Consider the following 22000-nt stretch of genomic DNA (forward strand, 5'->3'; position numbering starts at 1 on the left):
TTTCAAGGTGTTTTTCTTCATGACCAAGGAATACATTAAAGAAGTTAGTTACCAACTGTAAAATACTTAATTTCGAAATTCCCTATGCATGAAGGGTTGTTTCATTCACTAGTACTTATTTTGGTATTTAGGGGTTAGAAAAAATTTTAGAAACTGATGATATTGGCATAAGCTCTCTTGAAGTGCTCCCTTAAACTCTATATCTCTTGGATGCATCCTTGAGTGGTGAGTCTTTTGTTTTTAGTTTTGTATCCTTGTCTATTATCCTTCGGATGGTGATCTTTCTGTATCCTTTTGTGATTTTAAACTTGGTGGTGAGTTTTCTTTTTGATCCTATCAGAGTTATATCGTGTGTTCGTTCCTTTCCTACTATCGGCTTTTTTCCGAAATCCATTCTGCATTACCCCCCGGTATCAACTCCACTTGAAAAAAGAAACAAATCCAAGTATTACCATTTCCACCGTGATTACGACCATGATATGGAGGATTATTATGTTACGAAGGAACAGATTAATGATCTCATATGACTAGGGCACCTTAGGCGGTTCATCTGAAGACGTCGGGAGCCATCACCCCAACCTCAAGGGCTGGTCGAAAGACAAATCGACATTATCGTCAATGGTCCGACCTTAGGAGTCAACACCATGGGTCGTAAAGCTTACGCTCGAGCCATCATTGGCAAGCACCCTAAGGCGACTAGGAAATAACTTTAAAAGAAAAAGAAATGGAATGCCTCGACCGAAACCACGATAATGCCTTGGTAGTCTCCGTAAGGATGGTCAGCACCCACATAAAATAGGTCATGATCGATATAAGCAACTCAATCTCCCCCCTCAAGATCATAAACCTACACGTCACATTTAGAGATGAACTATATTCAAAGACAATTGTAACCAAGTTCATGGTAATTAACATCCCCTCAACATACAATATCATCATAGATCAACTTACATTAAACAAACTACAAGCAGTCGTGTCAACCTATCACATGATGATGAAATTCTCAACCAGCACCAACGTTGATGAATTAAGGAGCAATCTAAGGGAGTCCCAATAGTGCTACCTCATAATAGTCTCCTTGCCTAAGAATATTCGATCTGAGGAACCACCTGTGGACCCAAAAGATTTCGCTAAGCCCCTTGATCGAAATTGATGAAACCATTGATTGAAACACCCCTAGATAAGGCTCACCCTAATCGGGTCGTTAAGATTAGCGTAATGTTGCCCAACGAGAAGCGAGTACAACTTATTAATTTTCTTAAGAAAAACGTCGAGGTGTTCCCATGGTCATCAAGGGACATATCATAAATCAATCTAGATGTAGCTCAACTTCATTTAAACATATCTCTTAGAGCTCAACCAATCAAGCAAAGACCTCGCAAATTTGCTCCCGAACACTAGCAGGCTATTAGCAATGAAATTAACAAACTATTAGGAGCTTGGTTCATTACCAAGGAGTAATACTCGCAGTAGCTTACCAACGTTGTATTTGTCAAAAAGTCAAATGAAAATTGAAAGATGTGTGTTTACTCTATCGATGTCAATAAAGCATATCTGAATGACAACTATCCGCTCCCTCGGGTAGATCAATTGGTCAATGCCACCTCGGGTCATGAGCTCCTCACCTTCATAGACACATTTTCTGGATATAACCACATAAGAATGGTACTAGAAGATCGGGAACACACCTCCTTCAACACCCACTAAGGGACATATTGCTATAAAGTCATGTCAATCGAGTTGAAGAACACATGAGCAACATACCAAAGGATGATGAATAAGATCTTTAAGCATCAGATTGGGAGAAATGTTAAAGTATATATAGATGATATGATAGTCAAAAGCAGAATGATTGACTCACACTTTACAAACCTGGTAGAGACTTTTCAAATTCTAAAGAGATACAACATGCGTCTCAATATGACCAAGTGCACTTTCGAAGTCAGCTAAGGAAAGTTTCTTGGGTTCATTGTACATCAGAGAAAGATAGACACAAACCATAAAAAAGTATAAGACATACTAAAAATGCACTCGCCTCAGTCAGTAAAAGAAGTTCAACGACTAACAGGGCGAATAGTAGCCTTGAGCTAATTTTTGTCCCGATCTGACGATAAATGCTAACCTTTTTTTCTTAGCCCTTAAGAACCCAAAAGGTTTTTTTTGGACCTTGGAATGCCAAGAGGCTATTGAGAAATTAAAGTATCACCTCGCCCAACGACGATAGTTGACCTCTACCTCGGGAGCGATTCTCAGTCTCTATTTTGTCGTTACTGACCTGGCCGTCAGCTCCGTACTAGTCCAAGATAATGCAGGGAGTCAAAGGCTCATCTACTATGCTAATCACATCCTAAATTGACCCGAGAAATGATACCCACATATAGAGTGACTAGCATTTGCACTAGTACTCAAGGTGAGAAAGCTCTATCCTTACTTTCAAGCGCACATCATATAGGTTATTACCGACCAACCACTCTATTTGGTTCTACCTCGATTCAACTAACCAGACTAGTGATGAGTGAGTTCAACATACAATATACGCCAAGAACTACCATAAAAGTCTAGGCCATGGCAGATTTTATTTTAGAGTCGACTCCCCCACCTGAAGATGACAGCCATATTCCTACGGTGTGGATATTATTTATTGATGGTTTAGCCACCTTGGAGACCGGCGGTGCCGACATCATCTTAAATCGCTCAGACCAACAGATGTATAAGCAAGCCCTTAGATTTGAATTCAAAATATATAACAACGAGGTCAAATATGAGGCACTCCTATCAGGATTCTAGCTCGCACAAGAACTTTAGGTCTAAGAACTAATGATGTTTAGTCACTCATAACTAGTCATAAGGGAGGTTATGAAGCCCGAGATGCAATCATAGTGAAAATACCTCATTAAGGTATAGAAATTAACTCATAACTGATCCTAACTCAGTGTGCTTACTACATAAGAAAAATACTCTAGCAGATACACTCACCCGATTAGTGTCTTCCCAAACTCCCAAGCAAAGCTGTTCGTGGGTCAAAACATTATCAACCCAAACCATCAAGAAGCTCGACATAGTTATGGTTAGAGAGGAATTAAGTTGGATGGATGAGATCCTATGTTACAAGAAAGATGGCACACTGCCAACCGACCCCGCAACAACCTAAAGAGTCAAGTACCATCAGGTATGGTATTGTCTAATCAATAGTCGACTATGTCATAGGTCTTTCAGTCTCACTCCTCATATGCTTAACCCCTCACAAGGCCATGAGGGTGATTGCCAAGATTCATGAGGATATCTATGAAGAACACATTAACAGATAAACCCTTCCTTCAAAGTGCTTGGGCAAGGGTTCTACTAGCCAACACTATGCAAGGAAACAATTGCTCATGCCCAAAAGTGTCACAGGTGCTAGGAATTTGCTCATATACCATGATATTGGTAGTCCCCTTGAGTCCAATCGATTGTGCATTGTCATTTGCTCAACGGGGCATAAGCCTTCTTGTGCCCTTCTCACCCACTTCCAGTTAACGAAGATTCTTCATCGTAGGAGTCGATTACTTCACAAAGTGGGTGGAAGTCGAGTTGTTAGCATCGATAACTGAGAAACATGTCGAGGGGTTTGTATGGAAGAACATTATCACCCACTCTAGGATACCAAAGGCCTTCGTCACGGACAATGAACTCAGTTCAACAACTCGAAATTTAGGGAGCTCTGCCAATCATACAAAATTCAACTAAGATTCAGCTTGGTGGCCCACCCCCAAACCAATGATCTTATTGAAGTCACCAACCGATATATCCTCAAAAATCTCAAAAAGTGAGTCATCGAATCAAAGGGTACCTGGGTAGACTAGTTATCAAGCATCCTATGGGCTTCCCGAACGACATGTAAGACCATAGTGGGTGAATCATCTTTTTAATCTAGCATTTGGTACCGAGATCACCACCTAAGATAGTATTCCTGACACCCCATGTCAAAAACTTCAACAAGGAAGCCTTCGAAGCAAGGCTTCAAGCTGGGCTTGATTTAATCAATGAGACCAGAGTAACTGCACATTTGTGAATTTTGATATATAAGAAGGCAATGGCTAAGCTTTACGACAAAGGTATTTGCCCTTGGGGATATTCTTCCTTCTCGATGTTAGTATAAAAATATATCCTTAGCTCTAGATTAAAGGAGGAGAAAAAAAAAAAAGTAGAACTCGATAGTAACTTAAGCATCAAAGGATCAACTCAGGAAACCTCTCGACCTCGGTCTTTACGTAAAAAACGAGTCTAAAAAAATCATACTCTACCCTGGATATTTCTCATATATGGATCAGGATTATATAGTGTTGACATTGAAGTCAACCATATTTTCCCCCAACATATACTGTCCTAATCTTCATCCATTTTGTACTGTTTCATTTGACGTTGAACCATACCATCTCATGGCCATACCGAGTTAAACGGATCGGATTCTTCTTGTCGGAAGAAATTAACTCGGTATTTGCATCACGTGATGTATCGAGTTAAGCGGATCGGGTTCTTCTTCTTGTCGGACTAACCCGATCATTCCATTGCTAATGCTACTGCCACGTCGCAACAAAGCCGGGTCGCGAGAACCGGACGCCCACTGCTTCTTCGCTGAGGACGCCGCACGAAGCGGACCTCCGCTTGCTCGCTTCGACCCCTTCGCCCCTTTAAATACCCATCGGCTATCGATAGAGAAGAAACAGAGGAGCGGAGAAGAAGACGGACAGACCGATAGCCTTCTTCTCCCTCTTCTCACTCCATCTAATCGTCTACGGCCCCTTTTGGTACTCGTTTCTTTCTCCATGACACAAACGCGTTCTGCATATATCCTTTCTTCATCACATAACTCTGTTGCTGACACAGGAGCTCCTCTTAGTAAACGATGGCAGAAGGTGAGGACATCCAACCTCTGGTGTGCGACAATGGAACTGGGATGGTTAAGGTACCAACCAACACGATCATCCGTTTGATTCACAGCCATGATTTCTAGGAACTCAAACCTCTCTCTCTCTCTCTCTCTCTCTGTGTGTGTGCGCGCGTGTGTGTTTATAGGCTGGGTTCGCCGGAGATGATGCTCCAAGAGCCGTCTTCCCGAGCATCGTCGGCCGCCCCCGCCACACCGGCGTGATGGTCGGCATGGGGCAGAAGGACGCCTACGTCGGGGACGAGGCTCAATCCAAGAGAGGCATATTGACGCTCAAGTACCCCATCGAGCACGGCATCGTCAACAACTGGGACGACATGGAGAAGATATGGCATCACACCTTCTACAACGAGCTCCGCATCGCTCCCGAAGAGCACCCCGTCCTCCTCACCGAGGCCCCCCTCAACCCTAAAGCCAACCGCGAGAAGATGACCCAGATCATGTTCGAGACCTTCAATGCTCCCGCCATGTACGTCGCCATCCAAGCCGTCCTCTCCCTCTACGCCAGTGGACGCACAACAGGTACGTCCGTCGTTGCATGCACTGCGTTTGCCCTCGCGTTGCACTAGGATGACCGGAGCAACGCTGGTGGGCGCGGCGCAGGGATTGTGCTGGATTCCGGTGATGGCGTTAGCCACACCGTCCCGATCTACGAAGGCTACGCCCTCCCGCACGCGATCCTTCGGCTGGACTTGGCAGGCCGCGACCTGACCGACCACCTCATGAAGATCCTGACGGAGCGCGGCTACTCCTTCACCACCACCGCGGAGCGCGAGATCGTGAGGGACATGAAGGAGAAGCTGGCGTACATCGCCCTCGACTACGAGCAGGAGATGGAGGCCGCCAAGACCCCCGCGGCGGTGGAGAAGACCTACGAGCTCCCCGACGGGCAGGTGATCACCATCGGCGCCGAGCGGTTCCGCTGCCCGGAGGTGCTCTTCCAGCCGTCCCTGATCGGGATGGAAGCCGCCGGCATCCACGAGACGACCTACAACTCCATCATGAAGTGCGACGTGGACATCAGGAAGGACCTGTACGGGAACATCGTCCTCAGCGGCGGGACCACCATGTTCACCGGCATCGGCGACAGGATGAGCAAGGAGATCACGGCGTTGGCGCCCAGCAGCATGAAGATAAAGGTGGTGGCTCCGCCGGAGAGGAAGTACAGCGTTTGGATCGGAGGCTCCATCCTGGCATCGCTCAGCACTTTCCAACAGGTCATCCATCGATCCATCTCTCTCTCTCTCTCTCTCCTAATCCAACATTTCATTCTCGGATCGAATTGCTCATCACAGTCCAAACTTGGTTGCAGATGTGGATTGCCAAGGCCGAGTACGATGAGTCTGGTCCATCCATCGTGCACAGGAAATGCTTCTGATTTCTCCCAACTAGGAAACAAGGCATCGACAATGTGTTGTGTAGTTGGTGTGAAGCTTTGAGTTGGCATATAATTCACCACAGACACTTACTGCCAAACCTACTACTCTCTTGTCGAGCTTAACGCCATTGCTCCCGCATGCTTCAACCCACACCAAGAAAAGAAGTCTTGTTTCATTAGCTACGTGTTGGTTTGCTTTGGTCGGCCCTTATCCTTGATATATATGTTAATCTCGACTAGTATGACTCAGATTCATTGTTAGTTAATAGAAATCAAACATAATAAAGTAAAAAAAATTAAAAAAATATATTATATTAACAATCGAAAAAATTGAGTAACAAATAGTGATATAGTGATTGATGATTGATTCTATAATGATGCATTCTCTATTGCAGAAACTTCTTTCTCTCTCCAAATGCTATTGGTCGCAGGTGTCCACTTGCCCCCTTATAAAAACTTATCTGTCTGGCTTGCATTGGCCACCCTCCCCATCTCTATACAGCCTCCTTTGTCTCAGCTCCTGCTACCGAGCATGTGTAGCTCTTCCCTGTCGGCCATGGCCAGTCACGGCTTCAGTTGCAGGATCATGGCTGTGGCTCTCGTTCTCTCCCTCGTTTGTTCTTCTCTCATCGTTTCTTCCACTGCGGAGCTGCAGAAGCTGGAGCACTCGATCAAGGCCGATGGATCTCTGAGCCTTCTGGTCGTCGGCGACTGGGGCAGAAAAGGAGCCTACAATCAAACACACGTGGCCGCGCAGGTTGGACTCGGCATGCGCGCATGCAGCTAAACCTTCTTCTTCCTCCTCATTCTCAGGAAGTATATCGGTGACTATCTCCGTTTTAAGCACCGCTAATCTTTTGATGCATTGTTAAGCTTTCCATGTGAACGATGATGGTATCGGTGGGTAGAGCATCGACTGTTCTTGGGAAAGAGGGGGGTGCATTGATTGCAGATGCATGTATGGCAGCGGTGACAGCTTAGACATAAATGGTGGAATGCCCCCCCAGGCCCCAGCAATGGCAGATGGTGCCCCCAACATGTTTGGTGGTATCTTTTCTTCTTCCTTTTGAAGAAAGATCAAGTGGGCTAAGTTGATGAGCAAGTTGGGTTGTGAATCATTTCAGATCCCCTCTTTTTTTTTATTTGGCTTTACTTGATGTTGATTGGAATATATTAATCCTCATACCAACTGTGTGTTTGGATATGAACAGATGATTCTTTCAGTAGCAGCAGAGCATTTTGTTAGTCTATTCATATCCAAACATGGACTTGGCATGAGGATTAGCATATTCCATCATCAAGTAAACAACCCACATGAAAAATAGGATGAACAGGATAACAGTTCGTACTCTTCTTGAAAGATTAACCTGTTTACTTCTCCAAGCTCGGAACATCGATTGCTTGTTTCCCTCTGTTTCTTCTACGAACCTTCAACTGCAACGCAACTCACAAACTTGATGTGATTGTAGATGGGAAAGATCGGAAAGGAGCTAAACATAGACTTTGTCGTATCCACTGGCGACAACTTCTACGAGAATGGCTTGACAGGAATCACTGACGAGGCATTTGAGGACTCGTTCACCAACATCTACACTGCAGAGAGCTTGCAGAAACAATGGTACAGTGGTACGTTTCTTCTTCACGGATGAAGAATGTGCCAACACAAAGGTGCCAATTAATCTATCTGATCGAGTGGCTTTCATTCTCTCTCTCTCTCTAGTTTTGGGGAATCATGACTACAGGGGAGATGTGTTGGCACAGTTGAGCCCTGTGCTGCAAGGAGTTGATAGCAGATGGCTGTGCTTGAGATCTTTCGTCCTAAATGCAGGTGAAGATGATCCTCAGCTTGGCTTGGCAAACGGTCTTCAAGCTGTATTAAGTGATTTCACCATTTGTTTCTGCCTTGTTTGTGCTAGAAATTGTGGACTTCTTCTTTGTGGACACGACTCCCTTTGTTGACCATTACTGGATCAATACCGAGGGTCATCACTATGACTGGAGAGAAGTCACTCCACGCCAAACCTATATCTCAAGTCTTCTAAAGGTATTATTTTGTTTTTTTATCCGATCCAATGAGGCGACTAACCTATTAACCTTTTAGGTTACGTCTAAATCACTAACTCAAAATGCTTTGATTTAATTCAAACTAATATGTCATGATGTAATAATCTCTGGTTTTATTTATAGGTAGTTTTTTCCTACTTTAGCCCTTTACCATGTCACTGATTCTGATATCCATTTGTCATGACCGACCAACTTTGGATAACATTTCCATTAACTTGTAAGTTGATTCGTAACTTTACCCTAGACAAGGGTTGTTATATTTCATCTGATGCAAGTTCAAAAGGATCCATACAATATGGTAGTGAAGAACATTGCTGAACTGTGTGATCTTATGATTAGGATTTGGATTCAGCACTGGAAGCATCAAGGGCAACATGGAAGGTTGTAGTTGGACACCACACCATAAGAAGTGTCAGCATTCATGGAGACACAAAGGAGCTGCAAACTTCACTTCTCCCAGTTCTTAAGGTAATTTACTTCCAAGTCTTTGGTAGAGAAGGAAAAAGCTTGAATCGAATTCTACTGATAATTCAACCCTCTCAGGCTCATGGAGTTGACCTCTATGTCAATGGGCATGACCATTGCCTAGAACACATTAGCAGCAATGACAGGTACAGATCTAATGTCTCCTTGCAAGCATGATGAATTGTTTGAAGAGATGTGACAGTCTTCATATCACTCACTGGCAGTCCAATCCAATACCTAACCAGTGGAGGAGGCTCAAAGTCATGGAGGGGTGTCTTCAATCCGAGCTCGGACAAGCTTAGATTCTTCTATGATGGCCAAGGGTTCATGTCCCTGCAGCTGACCAAGACAGCGGCTGATGTGGTGTTCTATGATGCATTTGGCAGTGTTCTTCACAGATGGAGAGTGACCAAAGAGCTTCACAGCTCAATCTAGGAGGAAGAAAGACTGCGGCATGATCCTTAAAGCTATTATCAAGATGATTTCTTAGTGGTTATTAGCCAATTGTGTGTTGTTGCTTGAGATCCTGAAACTAAGCGATTCTATCATTGCTCTAATTATTCTTTCCCTCTATGTAGATTTCCATATGCGGGAAACACTTGTCTCAAGAGAAGGCAGATATGAAGGTAAGAGAAGGGACCAAGAATCTACAGCTCATAGAGATCCTGCCTGGATCTTGAAAATATTTATTAAGATATCAGACAAGACCTATATCCCATAGCAAAGTAACTAATCTTTAGATAACAATGTGCTATGCCCTCAAGCACTAGAACAAGGTCCTAAAAGCATCCTTACATTTAGGTTTCCCCTTTGATCATATCATGATTCTGATGTTCCTCACAAGTCAGTCAATTCATACTTGTGGACTAATTATGAAGATTATTTCCGAACCAAGTTCTTCTTCAATTTGGCCTCTCCCCTTCCATCAAACATTTCCACGCTTTGAATAGAGCATCATCAAGCAGAATTCTTGAAAGCAACCACTGAACCCACTGCAAAAACACCCTCATTTTCTTCTTTTTTTGTGAACAAGAGCCTCTCTTCGATCATTCCACACATTGCATCAAAGAGGGTATCATCAAGAAGGTCTCTTGGAACTAAGCAAGAGACCATTGCAAGTTAATTTCTTGAAAAGAAGTGCAAACACCCCCACGAGAAGTTTCAGATTATTATTCTATTCCATCAACAAGGAAGTCTAAAGATGACGACGGAAGAGAAAAAGAAGTTTTTTGTTTCACCAATGCATCATTCTCTCGATCCTTTTAACTCGAATCCCCAATCATACTGCAAAAAGATGATAAATTTGCGAAAACCCCACCAAAATATCGCGTAAAGGCACAAAAAGAAGGGATTTGGACAGAGGATTGGCATTATTTTCTTGAGCCACCTAACTCAGAGCCACAATCATATCGCATAAAGATGACAAATTTGCGAAAACCTTTTAACTCGAATCCACAATCATATTGCATAAAGATGACAAATTTGCGAAAACCTCACAAAAATATCGCGTGAAACAAGAAGAAGAAAAAAGAACGGATTCGGACAGAGGATTGGCAACCGACCTCAGGGGTGGAAGAACCGAAGAAGATCGACGGCAGTCTGTGATGTGTTCTTGAGGGGAGGAAGGGGAGTCTGGCGGTAGCGATGGGAAGCCACGAGCACCCGCGCCGCCGACAGTTGCCTCCTCTTTTTGAATAGGGTGATGAGGTGAAGGTGACGAGGAGAAGAGGGGCGAAGATTGGGCTTCCATGGGCTAAATTGGGCTTGCTTGGGCCCATCCATCCTCTTCATAGTGTGCATGAATAGCTTACCATGATTTGTATCAACAAAAATAAAAACATCCTCTGAATTAGCTCTATCTTTTCTTCATGGTCAAATTCTTTAGCTCCATAAAAAAAAAACAAAATAAAAAAACTTTTTATCTCCTCAAGTTGCTCTATCAAAATGAACAATTTGTAGACTAAAAAAATAATAATTATAAGCCACAATTAATAATTAGTAGGACCTTCTATGTCATTGTCATCATACCATTGAATAGTTTTCCTCTGCTTGCCATAAAAGTCAGAAACCATTGGCTTGCAGAGGTTTCTGAAACTGATTGAAAGAAGCACAAGGATTGTTTATCAGATGCTTGTGCTGTGGATGTCCAGGAGAAGAGAGACCACTGATTTCGAAGACTACATTCAACTATAAAATAATCATATAGTATATGTTGAAAGAGTTAATTATTTGTTCAGCAATGGAACTGATGATAAGTGACTCAGATTGTGTGAGATCATCAGAATCCTTTTGTTTATGGGTTCATCCCCATTTCTATGAATCCCCTGTTTGTCTTTGTCCTTTTAGAGGCATTGACAGGTTGCAATTAATGGAGTGTTGGAGCAGAACTGGATTATACTTGAAAGAGCAGGTTCATCTGGGGATTGTAGCTGATGACTCCACTAGCTTTCTGGTAGTAGAGGCTTAAACATTGAGGACGAACAGGATTAGATGACACACTGAAATATAATTACCTTGATGTCATCACATCCATGATATCAGCAGTTAATCTACTCAAGAACAATACAGAACTGACTGTTTTCTTTTGGAAGGTAAGTAGAATTAAGATAATAAGGACTGGCATTATCTCTTGCTTCAGAGAAAAACTCAAGCCATGGACTGTGTTTGAAGGAGCAGCAAAAATATGGAGCCAAATCACTATAGTGGTTGTCTGGTTGAAGGGAAAGAAAGAATTGGTGATTTGAGTGGTTCATAACTCAGCTCGATTATTTTCAGATATGCTACTATGGTTCATTAGGTGATTGAGTTTAATGATTTGTCAGAATCACACAGAGGAATATACAAGTTGGATAAGTATGCTAAAGAAATTTGGAGAAGAAAAGATTGGAACTTAATGGCCTCCAAAAGATGCCTTCTCTATCAAAGGGAAACAAAATTGGAGGAGGAAAAAGTCATGGTTAATGCAAGTTTACCTAAACTTGCTCCTGAAAGGATAGCAAAAATCTGATAACCGAGACGACAAAGGTAAGATTCGATCGAACACCTTAATTATTTGAATTCGGTGGTGATTCTGTGGGTGAGAAGTCTACGAGGTTGCAGTGGTGGAGAGTCTGCTGAGCATTGACAGTGAGAGCCATGGCGGAATGTTTTCTCCACTTTGTGCACTTTTTCTGCCCCACAAGCATACCTAAAGGAGTGTTGCATGTCTTGAATCAATGAAGCTTCCCATGCAGCATCATCATCATCCTGTACGGGTCCAATCACCGCTGCCTTATCCACCCTTTCCAACTTGTCACACCCTCCATCTTTTTAGCTCTTCCAGGCTTACACACGCAGCTTCACCTCTCCACAACAAAGAGCAGGCGGTGAGTGAGCTTCTCTTCTTCCTCCCCTTCAGTTGTGTCATGTGGACAAGACTGGTGGCGAGCAAGCTGCTCCACAGGTTGTCGAGCAGCAACTCTTCTGCTGCTGCAGACTTTCCCACCACCACCACCGCTACATCAAACTGGGACGAGATCATCAACTTACAAAGATCATGCGACGATGGAAAGGAAACACGAAATTACAAGTATGTTTCGGATCAATCGATCTCATCTTCCTTCTCAAGTACATGCTGGCTTTCGATCACTGATGGATGCGGATGCTTTCTCTCTTCTCTTTCCAAGGCTGTTTGCTAGTACTTGGAACGTCGGCGGCATGGCGCCACCATCGGATGGTCTGAACCTGGAGGATTGGTTGCACACAAGAAATGCGTCCTATGACATCTACGTTCTCGGGTAACCAATTCGCCAATTCGTTCGGCAACGTGCTTTCCTGCATTAGATGACATCGATCGTTCTCTTCGGAAGGTTCCAAGAGATCGTCCCCCTCAGTGCCAAGAATGTGTTCGGGCCGGAGAAGACCAGAGTCGCTGCAAAGTGGAACTCGCTCATCGGAGCAGCACTGAACAGGTCCTCCTCCTTCTCGGAAGGTCGACGAGAGGCCAAGATGGGGGAGCAGAGAGTGCATCCAGTCGGTGAAGGCACTGCACGAAGCTTCCACTGCATCCTCAGCAAGCAGATGGTGGGAATCCTGGTCTCAGTCTGGGTGAGAGCCGACATCCGCCGCTGCATCCGCCATGCCGGCGTCTGCTGCGTTGGCTGCGGCCTCATGGGCTGCCTTGGGAACAAGGTGGGTTGCTCTGATCAATAGCATGGATCACGAAATCTGATGCAAAGATCCTACAGTTTCTGGAGATTCTTCTTCTCCTTCTTCAGGGTTCGATCTCGGTGAGATTCTGCTTGCACGAGACGAGCTTCTGCGTCGTGTGCTGCCATTTGGCTTCAGGAGGAAAAGAAGGAGACGAGCTGCACAGGAACTCAGACGCGATGGAGATCTTCTCCCGGACATGCTTCCTCCCTCATCCTTCACTTGATCTGCCCACGAAGATACTAGATCATGAGTAAGAACACCAACACGAATCCGTTCTGGCTAAGATTTCATCGACATCAGCGACGCAAGACTTACCACATCACTGTTTGACATTATGCAGTCGGGTCATTCTGCTCGGCGATTTGAACTACAGGGTCTCGTTGCCGGAGGCCACCACACTGTCATTGGTGGAACAGAAGAACTGGAACGTGTTGCTGGAGAAGGATCAGGTACAAAGAGCAGAGCACTGTTTCAGAGAGACGAGAACTCTGATACCATCATCAATATGTCTCAACTCTCTCTGAACATGCTGCAGCTAAGAACAGAGGTGTCCGTGGGCCGAGTCTTCGACGGCTGGCACGAAGGCGCCATTACCTTCTCCCCCACGTACAAGTACTACCCGAACTCCGACGAGTATTACGGGTGCATTCAGAGGAAGAAGGGAGAGAAGAGGCGCGTTCCAGCATGGTGAGGCCTGAAACTGATTCCCACGCAGACGGCAGCTCCAAGAACGCCTCATGATATCTGATGGTTTTGCAGGTGCGATCGGATCATCTGGCATGGGAATGGCATAAAGCAAAAACTGTACGAACGATGCGAATCGAAGCTCTCGGATCATCGTCCGGTGAGATCCATCTTCGGTGTAGAAGTTGAGGTGGTGACAAGCTTGACGTCTCTGACAAGCTTCTGACCGTATGACGGGTTTCGCCGGAAGCTAACAGGATCAGTGATTGGACTGTGTTTCAACCTTTTCTATTTGTATACCACTGATTGAGTATCTGATGATCACTTCTCTTCTACATGAGATGAACAGAGAACAAACCTATGCTCATTTCAGACAGATTTCTGAGTTCCATATGAAACGTATGCAAGCCAAGGAGATTTCATCTCAGAGACCAAACGTATACTCATTTCAGACACAGATTTCTGAGTTCCATATGCAACATATGCATGCCAAAGAGATTTCAACTCAGAGAACAAACGCATACTCGTTTCAGACACAGATTTCTGGGTTCCATAGGAAACATATGCATGCCAAAGAGATTTCGTCTCAGAGAAGACGATTGAGTTGGATCTTCTGATCCAGATACGTAGAAGCCACAAATTGGTCATCTATCTGACTAAAGGATCAGAACAACTATGTCCTGGTCAAAGCAAGGTAGCTGCTTCCAATGACGAAGATGCTGTGTGTAATGAGGCCAAAGTTGATGGGGGACAAGAACAAGTTGGTGGACCCTATGACAAGAGTTTGGATGGCACCATTTGGGACAAGTCAACTCATATTAACTGCATGAAAGCTTGGGGAGAAAAGAGGAAGCCATGGATTGAAAGAACATCAAATTATCTGCAAGTGCTACAATCTGAAGAAATTGACTGTAACTTTTAAGAAAATGCACTAAGGAGCAACAGTTGACTGAAACTTTAAGAGGAAGCACTGTTTTTGCTAAAAGGAAAATAAACTCTGAATAATAGATATAACCCAACAAATTTCAGAATTTTGTTCAGTTATTTGAACTGAGCTCAATCTAATTAAAGCATCGCTTATATAGTCTGAATAGGAGATTAGTAGTTAAACCATCGATTAGCTTACCGAATTTATCAACAAAAAATTAGAAGAAATAAGGGTTGACAAGTTACAAAAATATGGAGATGAACATATCTTTAATGACAAAAGAAATAAGATTATTTTATGATAAATTTGTCACTGTCTTACTCATATACAATCAGCAAATATGTTTTCCTTCATAAAAATAACTTTTAGAAAAAAAAAATTGTAATAATAATTTCTAGTTTGAGAAGTGAATACTTTTTTCATACTAAAGAGCACCATAAATTTAGAAGCTCATGGATACTAGTGGATATTAGATAGGTATACTTAGTAAGTATGATTTGCAAGAACATGCATGAAGTTTAAGTGGATGAATATGGAATTATGTTACAGATACCACAAACCTCAAGGAATTTTAATTTAATGAAGATGGAAGAAGAAGAGCAACATGAAATGGATGTAAAGTATGAGATATAACAGCAATGAGGCAATTATGCACTTAGTACCCATGGTAAAAGAGTAATGACACTCATGATTAATTAATATTTGACTTCATCCTCAACTACATTTTTTATGGTCCAAATGATCCTCTATTTTTGGTTTCATAGAACTGATCTTTAAATACTCAAATAATTAAAAAAGAATTATTTTCTTTGTAATATCAGTTTTATCTATAATTTCTCAACAGTGTCTTATTTTTTTAGCTTCTGATGAGGTGGTTGGAATTCTTGATTATTTCTGACAGTTTCTACCCTAAATAATATAAATAAAAAGACAAACACCCTTCTCTTTAATTAACAGCATCTTTGTTTTTATGAAATTAATGAAAGGTATAAACTGACTTTGGAAAGTTCATCTTCTTGAAGCTTTTGGTTTCAGGGATAATGCCCTTTTGCTCTGATCCATTCATGAAGATGTGTGTGCTGTAAGCATGAAGAGCCATGGAATCTGTCAGATTTAGATTTCCTAGTAGGCTCTTGGCCCCAAATGAAGAACCTCCTACACCACACAAGCACCTCCAGTGGCCTACCTCAAGCCATCCTAAAACTTAAATCTGAAAAGAGGACATGAATATAAAAGGTTTTGTAGTGTCCTCAAATCTTAGTTTTAGATAATCATCAAGACATTCCATTGAAAAATGAAGTCTGATGGATACATCTGAAGAAGAGAGTGGGCTTTTGAACATGCTTAAAGAAGACTACAAACTAAAGAGGCAACAAAAAGATGTTTACATGAACTGTTTGGATTCTCCTTCCTGCAAGATTATACTGTTCACTAACAGTCAGATCCTATTTCATTTGGATTGCCAAAACTTTGATGTGAAGTGAGCCCTTGTGGACCACAAAACTCATTAAAAGAACAGTAATGATAAGGTTGGTTTGGTAGAACAAATTTGCATTGTGATAAATAAGAATTATCTGAATGTATTGTCCTGTGCTTTTGAAGCCATATTGGAGAAAGTTGACTACAAAGTAAGCAAAGCTGGATGCACCAAGAACTCAAACCTAACAATGTTGTGATGGTCACTGTCACACTGATCACTGCATTTACTCATCATATCAACAAAAATGTAATGTGCCAATTCAAATAGCTTGCACATTGCCTCATGAACAATCAATGAAAATTTTAGACCTTGAAAACTAATGGAGCAGTAGCTGGCTCTTAAAGGGAAGAGGGACCAAAGCACCAGTGCAGACCAAAGAGTACAATTAAAGCTAGCACAACTTTTCACTCAATGAAGGTAACAGAGATAGAATTGCTAACCAGAACCAGAGCAGAGGTAAAGGAGGTGCCCCCACTTCAGCCATATTAATGGTGTCAAGCTTGGAGTAGATTCATCGCATGAAGGGACCACACTGTCGAAGCTCAAGAACAATGCCCCATCATTTCAAGTTCAAGATTGAGCTGCATCATCCAACTCATTGCTCTGCATTACTGTTGCCAGAGATATCACAATGAATCTAACCATCTACACCACTTCAAAGTAAATGCTCATTAATAAATGTTCAAGGACAGAAGTCAATACCCGAACCATTACCGCTTGCTGCACGAAGAAAGGAAAGAATGGGATTGAGGTGTGGAGGAGAAGAGAATTAAAGCAAACCTAAAAGAAGAAACCTAAAGTCTAAAGGCCAAGAAGAAGTTATGACAGCAGAAGAGCAGAGGCCGGTATGGTGCGTTCTTGACTTCCTTCATTAAGTACTTGTAAATGTAAAGCCTGATTGATTCCTGTAAGAAAACAAAGGGTTGTCCTGAGACTGGCACCAGCAGCAGCTGCAGCAGCATCATCTTAAAGTTCCAATTCAAGCCTATGATGGAAGCATTCAAGGCCAACCAACCAACAATAGAAGACCCACTTTAATCCCCATCTTGAATGCTGCATCAAAAGCCTTAAGAGGAGTTCATCAGATCTGAAGAAGTTAAGGGAGGTGGTGGGAAGAGATGAAAAAATAGGCTTTTAATTCTCTTCAGATGCATCAGACGTCAGGACAGTTCAAGGCAGCCTTTATTTGCTGAACTGTGGTGCCGATCAAGTTATTGACTGTCGTTACTGACTCCAAATTGAGTTTTGCTGATGGCAAGCTGCTCATAAGTATTTGAAATGCGACAGTCACCAATGAGCCAGAGGAGCCACCCAATGGATTTGAGCTGGATGATGCGCCTTGTCCCCCAGCAGATCGCCCATCTGGTAATATGGTGAAGCCTGAAGGTAAAATGGGTATGTAAGATGGATCCTCACCGCTCATGACAATATTGATGGCCGGTAAATCAATGGGAGAATACACCACAACTGAGCCTGACGCATCAGTGCAGCACTCTTGGAGTATCAACATGGTGTTCTGGCCGGAATTTAATCCCTATTTGATGACCAACAAAAATAGACAATTAAAAACTTCTGACACAGATTGGCATTCACTTGCAGGTCAAAATTAATTATAACTCGATTGTACAAAGCATACAAATTCATGGAAAATATGAAAAGAAAATTATTATTGGTGCTGGAAGGCAGACTCTTTCACTAGATTTGCATACTATTCTAATAAATATTTACAAAAAAAAGAAAAACCATGACCAGCCACATGGAAGACATTTTCGTTCCATAAGATGTCATAAATCTAAAGGTCAAGGACAAGGGCAAGAGAAAGAAAGCATACACGAAGAAGAGAGATGCAGTTCCCCGGATGTGATCCATTTGTGATATGAGCCACCTCTTGTACAGTGTTTCCATTTGCAAGAACATCCCACTGAAAGAGATTAAGATGGAGAGTTAACGCTCTTTTTGTAAAAGAAAAAATACAGCGGAAAGAAAGGTATCTTAAAATAGTCATCTCGAGAAGCTGAACAGAAACCTGAGTTCGTGTTTGTTCATCCTTGAAGAAACTAAAGACCCTCTCAGTTGATATGGGAAGCCATATTGAGGTTGCTGCACTGAGAACAACTCCGTTAGGCTGGCCAGCATCTGTGCTTTTGTGAAGTGTAACCCTGACACCAACATCATTTAACCCAGAGAGGGTGGTCCACTTGTGACCATTTGCCGCACCAACATTGGCACAGAAATTGTTAACCATTCTCTGAGCAAGCTTCATCATGCTCTTCTTGCCATCAGGTGTTGGTGTCACTATGTCAACAGTTAAAAACACAATCAAACAGCAATTTAACAAGTTGTATAAAGATTCTGATACCCATGATTGCAACTTTTAAGCAAACTGCAGTTTACCTCCAAGGTCTCTAGCTGGAAGTCCAGTGATGGTTAAACAAGCAAACCTCTCGCACATTCTCTGGAGGGTGGTGAGCCAGCGCTGTGCTCCAAATGCCATTCCACTATTTATCAGATCCCTGAAGAGTATATGAATTGGATTCTTTTCTTCAATTTCCATGTGCTCGACCCAAGTTATCTACAGTAGTATCACCACGGATATTCTGTTATGCAAGCAGAGAGAAACCAGTAACTATGAACATTGTGCAAGCACAAGAACCATATTTTGATCACCTTCGAATAGCCATTTGACATTTCCTCGATCAAGCAGCCAGAAGGAAGCTTCCTTGATCTGGAAGGAGCAAGCTGATTGTCTCTGGGATAGTCCACTGAAACATCAGCTACTGCCCACACATGTGGCTCTATTTGCTGGCAATACCGCAGAAAGCAGAATTCACGTGTCGGAACAACTGGTGAAAGAACCTGTAGCTCCTCATACATCTGCATGCCTTTGGATTTATCAGTATCACAGAGGAGGTTCGAAAGTTTGGATTCATGAAAAGAGCTTAAGAACTGTCATTACCAGGATCAAAGATCCACTTCTGCTTCCCGCCATTCCAGCTGCAAGGACTTCAAAGGTCCTGGCCTTGGAAACAATTGTAGGAAACAGCTCCGCCCACTTGCTCTGCAACATAATCCAAATCAATTCAAAAGTAGAATAAGGAGAAAGCATTTCTTTTTGAGAAGAATGAAACTTTACCGCATCCATGAACATATCGATCAATGTCGTAGCATTCATAAAAACAAGAGCAGAGTCTCTTGATGCCTCAGTTTGAGTATCTGGGAACCTGAGCTGCCGATTTGACCTTTGGAAAATCCTGTCGTAGGTTTCAAGTTGAAGTATGTCCCTTCCGTCACTTCCAGACTTCACCCACAAGGGTGCATCAGCCTGCACAAGCCGGATAACCTCCTCCATTGCACCAGTGGCCATCTCCATCATTAGAGGTTTTTCAAGCTCAGAAACTGCTGCAGGAAATGTATATGGAAAAGCCGAAGAAGAATTCCGGCATAGGAGATCAAGATCAAGCGAAGGGCTTATCCCTGGATTACTGTATCCTCCGACCGATAAGTCTAATGATGAAACAGATAATGGCTGAACCGGGGGAAGCTGAGTGAAGGGCCTTCCAAGGTACTTTGATGCAAGACTTGAAACACGATCGAGCTACAAGGAATTACATGGAGAAATGCAATCATTAATCTTAATTATCACAAGTAGCAATGATTACTCTCCTCAAATGTAAACCAACAACCAATGACCAAGCAACTAACTAGAGTAAAGATACCAGTGTCATATTAAATGAATTATGTTTACATAATCTATAATTATATCAGATTAGCGCATGTGCGCTATAGGAAAATAATTATCAGATGACAGCCTTGAAGCCAAAGAATTAAGACAACAGCGGCTTCTTATGATCCACATTTACATGCCACACCAGCAAATAATTGTCCTTGGATAAATCAGTGACAAACATAAACCGATCAAAATGATCCATAGTGATCTGCTTCCTCCAAGCATAAGTAGCTAACTAAATGTATATGAAAATGGGATGACTAACTAAACAGATTGTATCAATTGCAGGCTTCATCCATCATGATAAAAGCACACTGGATTGAAGTTTTTTCTGATTGCTTTTCTTTATCTCTTCCTAAAAGAAGACTACTACCAAAGTAGATTGATGGCATCGGATATAATCATCTCTTATTATTACAGTATAAATGCTTGAGGCTTCCATTAATTTAGCAATTTATGACACTCGAACAATGATTCAACTGCAACTCTTTGGAGCTATAACAACTATATGACAAATGCATGCGTGAAGAGACTACTAAACAGGATACTTACACACGGGAAGGATCACCACCAACAAACAAATTAGAGGAAAGTGATGTCGACGTTACCTCCTCCTTCAACCTCGCATTCTCCATCCGCAGCTTCTGCTCGTCAAAGTAGGAGTCGTCACTGGCCGGAGGGGCGCCGCAGGAAGGGCAGATGACGTTCTTCATAGCCTCCCTCATCGCGATGTTCTCGCACCGGATCTTGTCGTTCTCAGCACGGAGCAAGCAGTTGTCCGCCCTCTCGTGCTGAGCCTGCAAAGCGCCAGGATCGATCAAACAAGGCCAAGGTAGCTCCTTTTTGCTAGCAGTAGCATCAAAGTCCAGTCATTCCATCGAGAACACGAACGAAAGAGGAACAAGAACAGTAGGGAGCGGCGAGCGGTTGCCTTCATCTGCGTCCTGCGGTTCTGGAACCAGAACTTGATCTGCCGCGGCTCCAGCCCCAGATCCCGGCTCAGCTGCGCCCTCTGCTTCTCGTCAGGGTGCGGGCAAACCTTGAACATCCTACCAACAAGCTCAGAGAAACCCATCAGGAAGCCGCCACCGAACAGCCCCAAAACACACAACAAAACAGCACCATAACCTCTGCGGACACACCAAACAAACAGAGCGAGAGAGCGAAGGAGATAGAAGAGAGCAGAGCATACGATTCGAGCTCCTGAATCTGCCGCGGCGTGTGCCGGTGGTAACGCTTCTTCCTCCCCTGTGAGTCGGGCACGTCCTGTTCGTCACCGGAGTCCATTTTCCCAACCTGTGACGCCTCCAAAACCCCCCCTCACCGCTCCTCCTCCCGCTTATACTGTTACTACTGTCACTACCGGTACCCACGACAATCTGCTACAGAGGTTAGCCAGTTCATGCTATCTATTTCCGAGGCTTGGCGACGCTATTTCCCCCTATGTTTCGTCCTCAAAGGTGGCGCCTTTCACATCCGGCTGCAAAAACACACATCAGTTTCCCTCTGTGACTCTCGTCGGGGAGCGGGATTTGCGAGCTAAATGAGAAACCGGCGGTGCGCATATCGCAGATATCGGCAGCAATCCGGGCGGATTCGCCCCCATCTCTCCCCCTTATTAAGATGCACCGAGAATTCTTCTCCCCCTCTCACTCTGCTCTCTCTCTCTCTCTCTTTCTCTCTCTGTATTTAAAGCCAACAGTAACTGACGCGATGTAAAAGGTCAGGGCTTTAACAATGTTGGATTTCGCTTCATGGGCTATTCTATCCTCCCCGAACCACATCTTTATACATTTATTAGGAGCAGATTACACAATAATATACATCTGAGATTTAGGATTATTCGCTTTTCTCATGCTAGTTTTCTGAATCTGATACTACTCCCAGCTTTCTTCTTCTCGTTGATTCGCTCTCCGACTTTAATTCTTCTTCCTATTTGCGATGCATTTTCGTACGATCTAAAATTTCTAGCAACCACAAGGTGTACTCGAAACAAAGATGAAATTTTGGCAGAAATTGCACGAAAAAGCTTCCATTTTGATTTTGAACCATTGTCTGTTGGGATGATTCGTCTTCGAGAATTTAAGATGAGACAGCGGAGCAGAGAGAGAGAGAGAGATGAGGCATGAAGAGTGCTGAGCTTATTACTCTGCCAG

At 43.2% G+C, this 22000-nt stretch overlaps 4 protein-coding genes across 6 annotated transcripts; 3 read left to right on the forward strand and 1 right to left on the reverse strand.

The window, feature by feature from the left end:
* The first annotated feature begins 4719 nt into the window (after positions 1–4719).
* LOC103991389 (actin-like) lies at positions 4720–6474 on the forward strand. Its single transcript, XM_009410829.3, has 5 exons — positions 4720–4787; positions 4867–4945; positions 5056–5449; positions 5531–6144; positions 6240–6474. Exons 2-5 carry the CDS (start codon positions 4886–4888, stop codon positions 6303–6305), a joined length of 1134 nt encoding a protein of 377 aa, XP_009409104.1. The 5' UTR covers positions 4720–4787; positions 4867–4885; the 3' UTR covers positions 6306–6474.
* Positions 6475–6772: 298 nt separating this feature from the next.
* On the forward strand, positions 6773–9970 carry LOC135642845 (purple acid phosphatase 17-like). 3 transcript variants are annotated; one of them, XR_010498097.1, is made up of 8 exons: positions 6773–7062; positions 7775–7931; positions 8026–8133; positions 8222–8349; positions 8709–8837; positions 8913–8980; positions 9059–9340; positions 9413–9970. XR_010498097.1 is itself a non-coding variant. In XM_065159316.1 (7 exons), the coding sequence occupies exons 1-7, from the start codon at positions 6838–6840 to the stop codon at positions 9267–9269; spliced, it is 1026 nt and encodes a 341-aa protein (XP_065015388.1). In that variant the 5' UTR covers positions 6773–6837; the 3' UTR covers positions 9270–9391. The 3 variants fall into 3 exon arrangements, 1 of the variants encoding a protein (XP_065015388.1); XR_010498098.1 differs by having other exon boundaries at positions 9059–9326; positions 9413–9969; XM_065159316.1 differs by lacking the exon at positions 9413–9970 and having other exon boundaries at positions 9059–9391.
* Positions 9971–11913: 1943 nt separating this feature from the next.
* LOC103991391 (type IV inositol polyphosphate 5-phosphatase 9-like) lies at positions 11914–14068 on the forward strand. Its single transcript, XM_009410831.3, has 7 exons — positions 11914–12402; positions 12500–12610; positions 12683–13004; positions 13091–13275; positions 13366–13474; positions 13561–13712; positions 13785–14068. The coding sequence occupies exons 1-7, from the start codon at positions 12050–12052 to the stop codon at positions 13933–13935; spliced, it is 1383 nt and encodes a 460-aa protein (XP_009409106.2). The 5' UTR covers positions 11914–12049; the 3' UTR covers positions 13936–14068.
* A 2813-nt stretch (positions 14069–16881) lies between these two features.
* On the reverse strand, positions 16882–21479 carry LOC135642059 (homeobox-leucine zipper protein ROC8-like). Its single transcript, XM_065157841.1, has 10 exons — positions 21037–21479; positions 20776–20893; positions 20453–20641; positions 19251–19712; positions 19074–19175; positions 18785–18991; positions 18512–18689; positions 18144–18412; positions 17949–18038; positions 16882–17651 (listed from the first exon to the last, which is right to left on the reverse strand). The coding sequence occupies exons 1-10, from the start codon at positions 21129–21131 to the stop codon at positions 17271–17273; spliced, it is 2091 nt and encodes a 696-aa protein (XP_065013913.1). The 5' UTR covers positions 21132–21479; the 3' UTR covers positions 16882–17270.
* Positions 21480–22000: the final 521 nt, after the last annotated feature.

Source organism: Musa acuminata, chromosome BXJ3-7 (assembly GCF_036884655.1).
Source record: "Musa acuminata AAA Group cultivar baxijiao chromosome BXJ3-7, Cavendish_Baxijiao_AAA, whole genome shotgun sequence".
Taxonomy (NCBI): domain Eukaryota; kingdom Viridiplantae; phylum Streptophyta; class Magnoliopsida; order Zingiberales; family Musaceae; genus Musa; species Musa acuminata.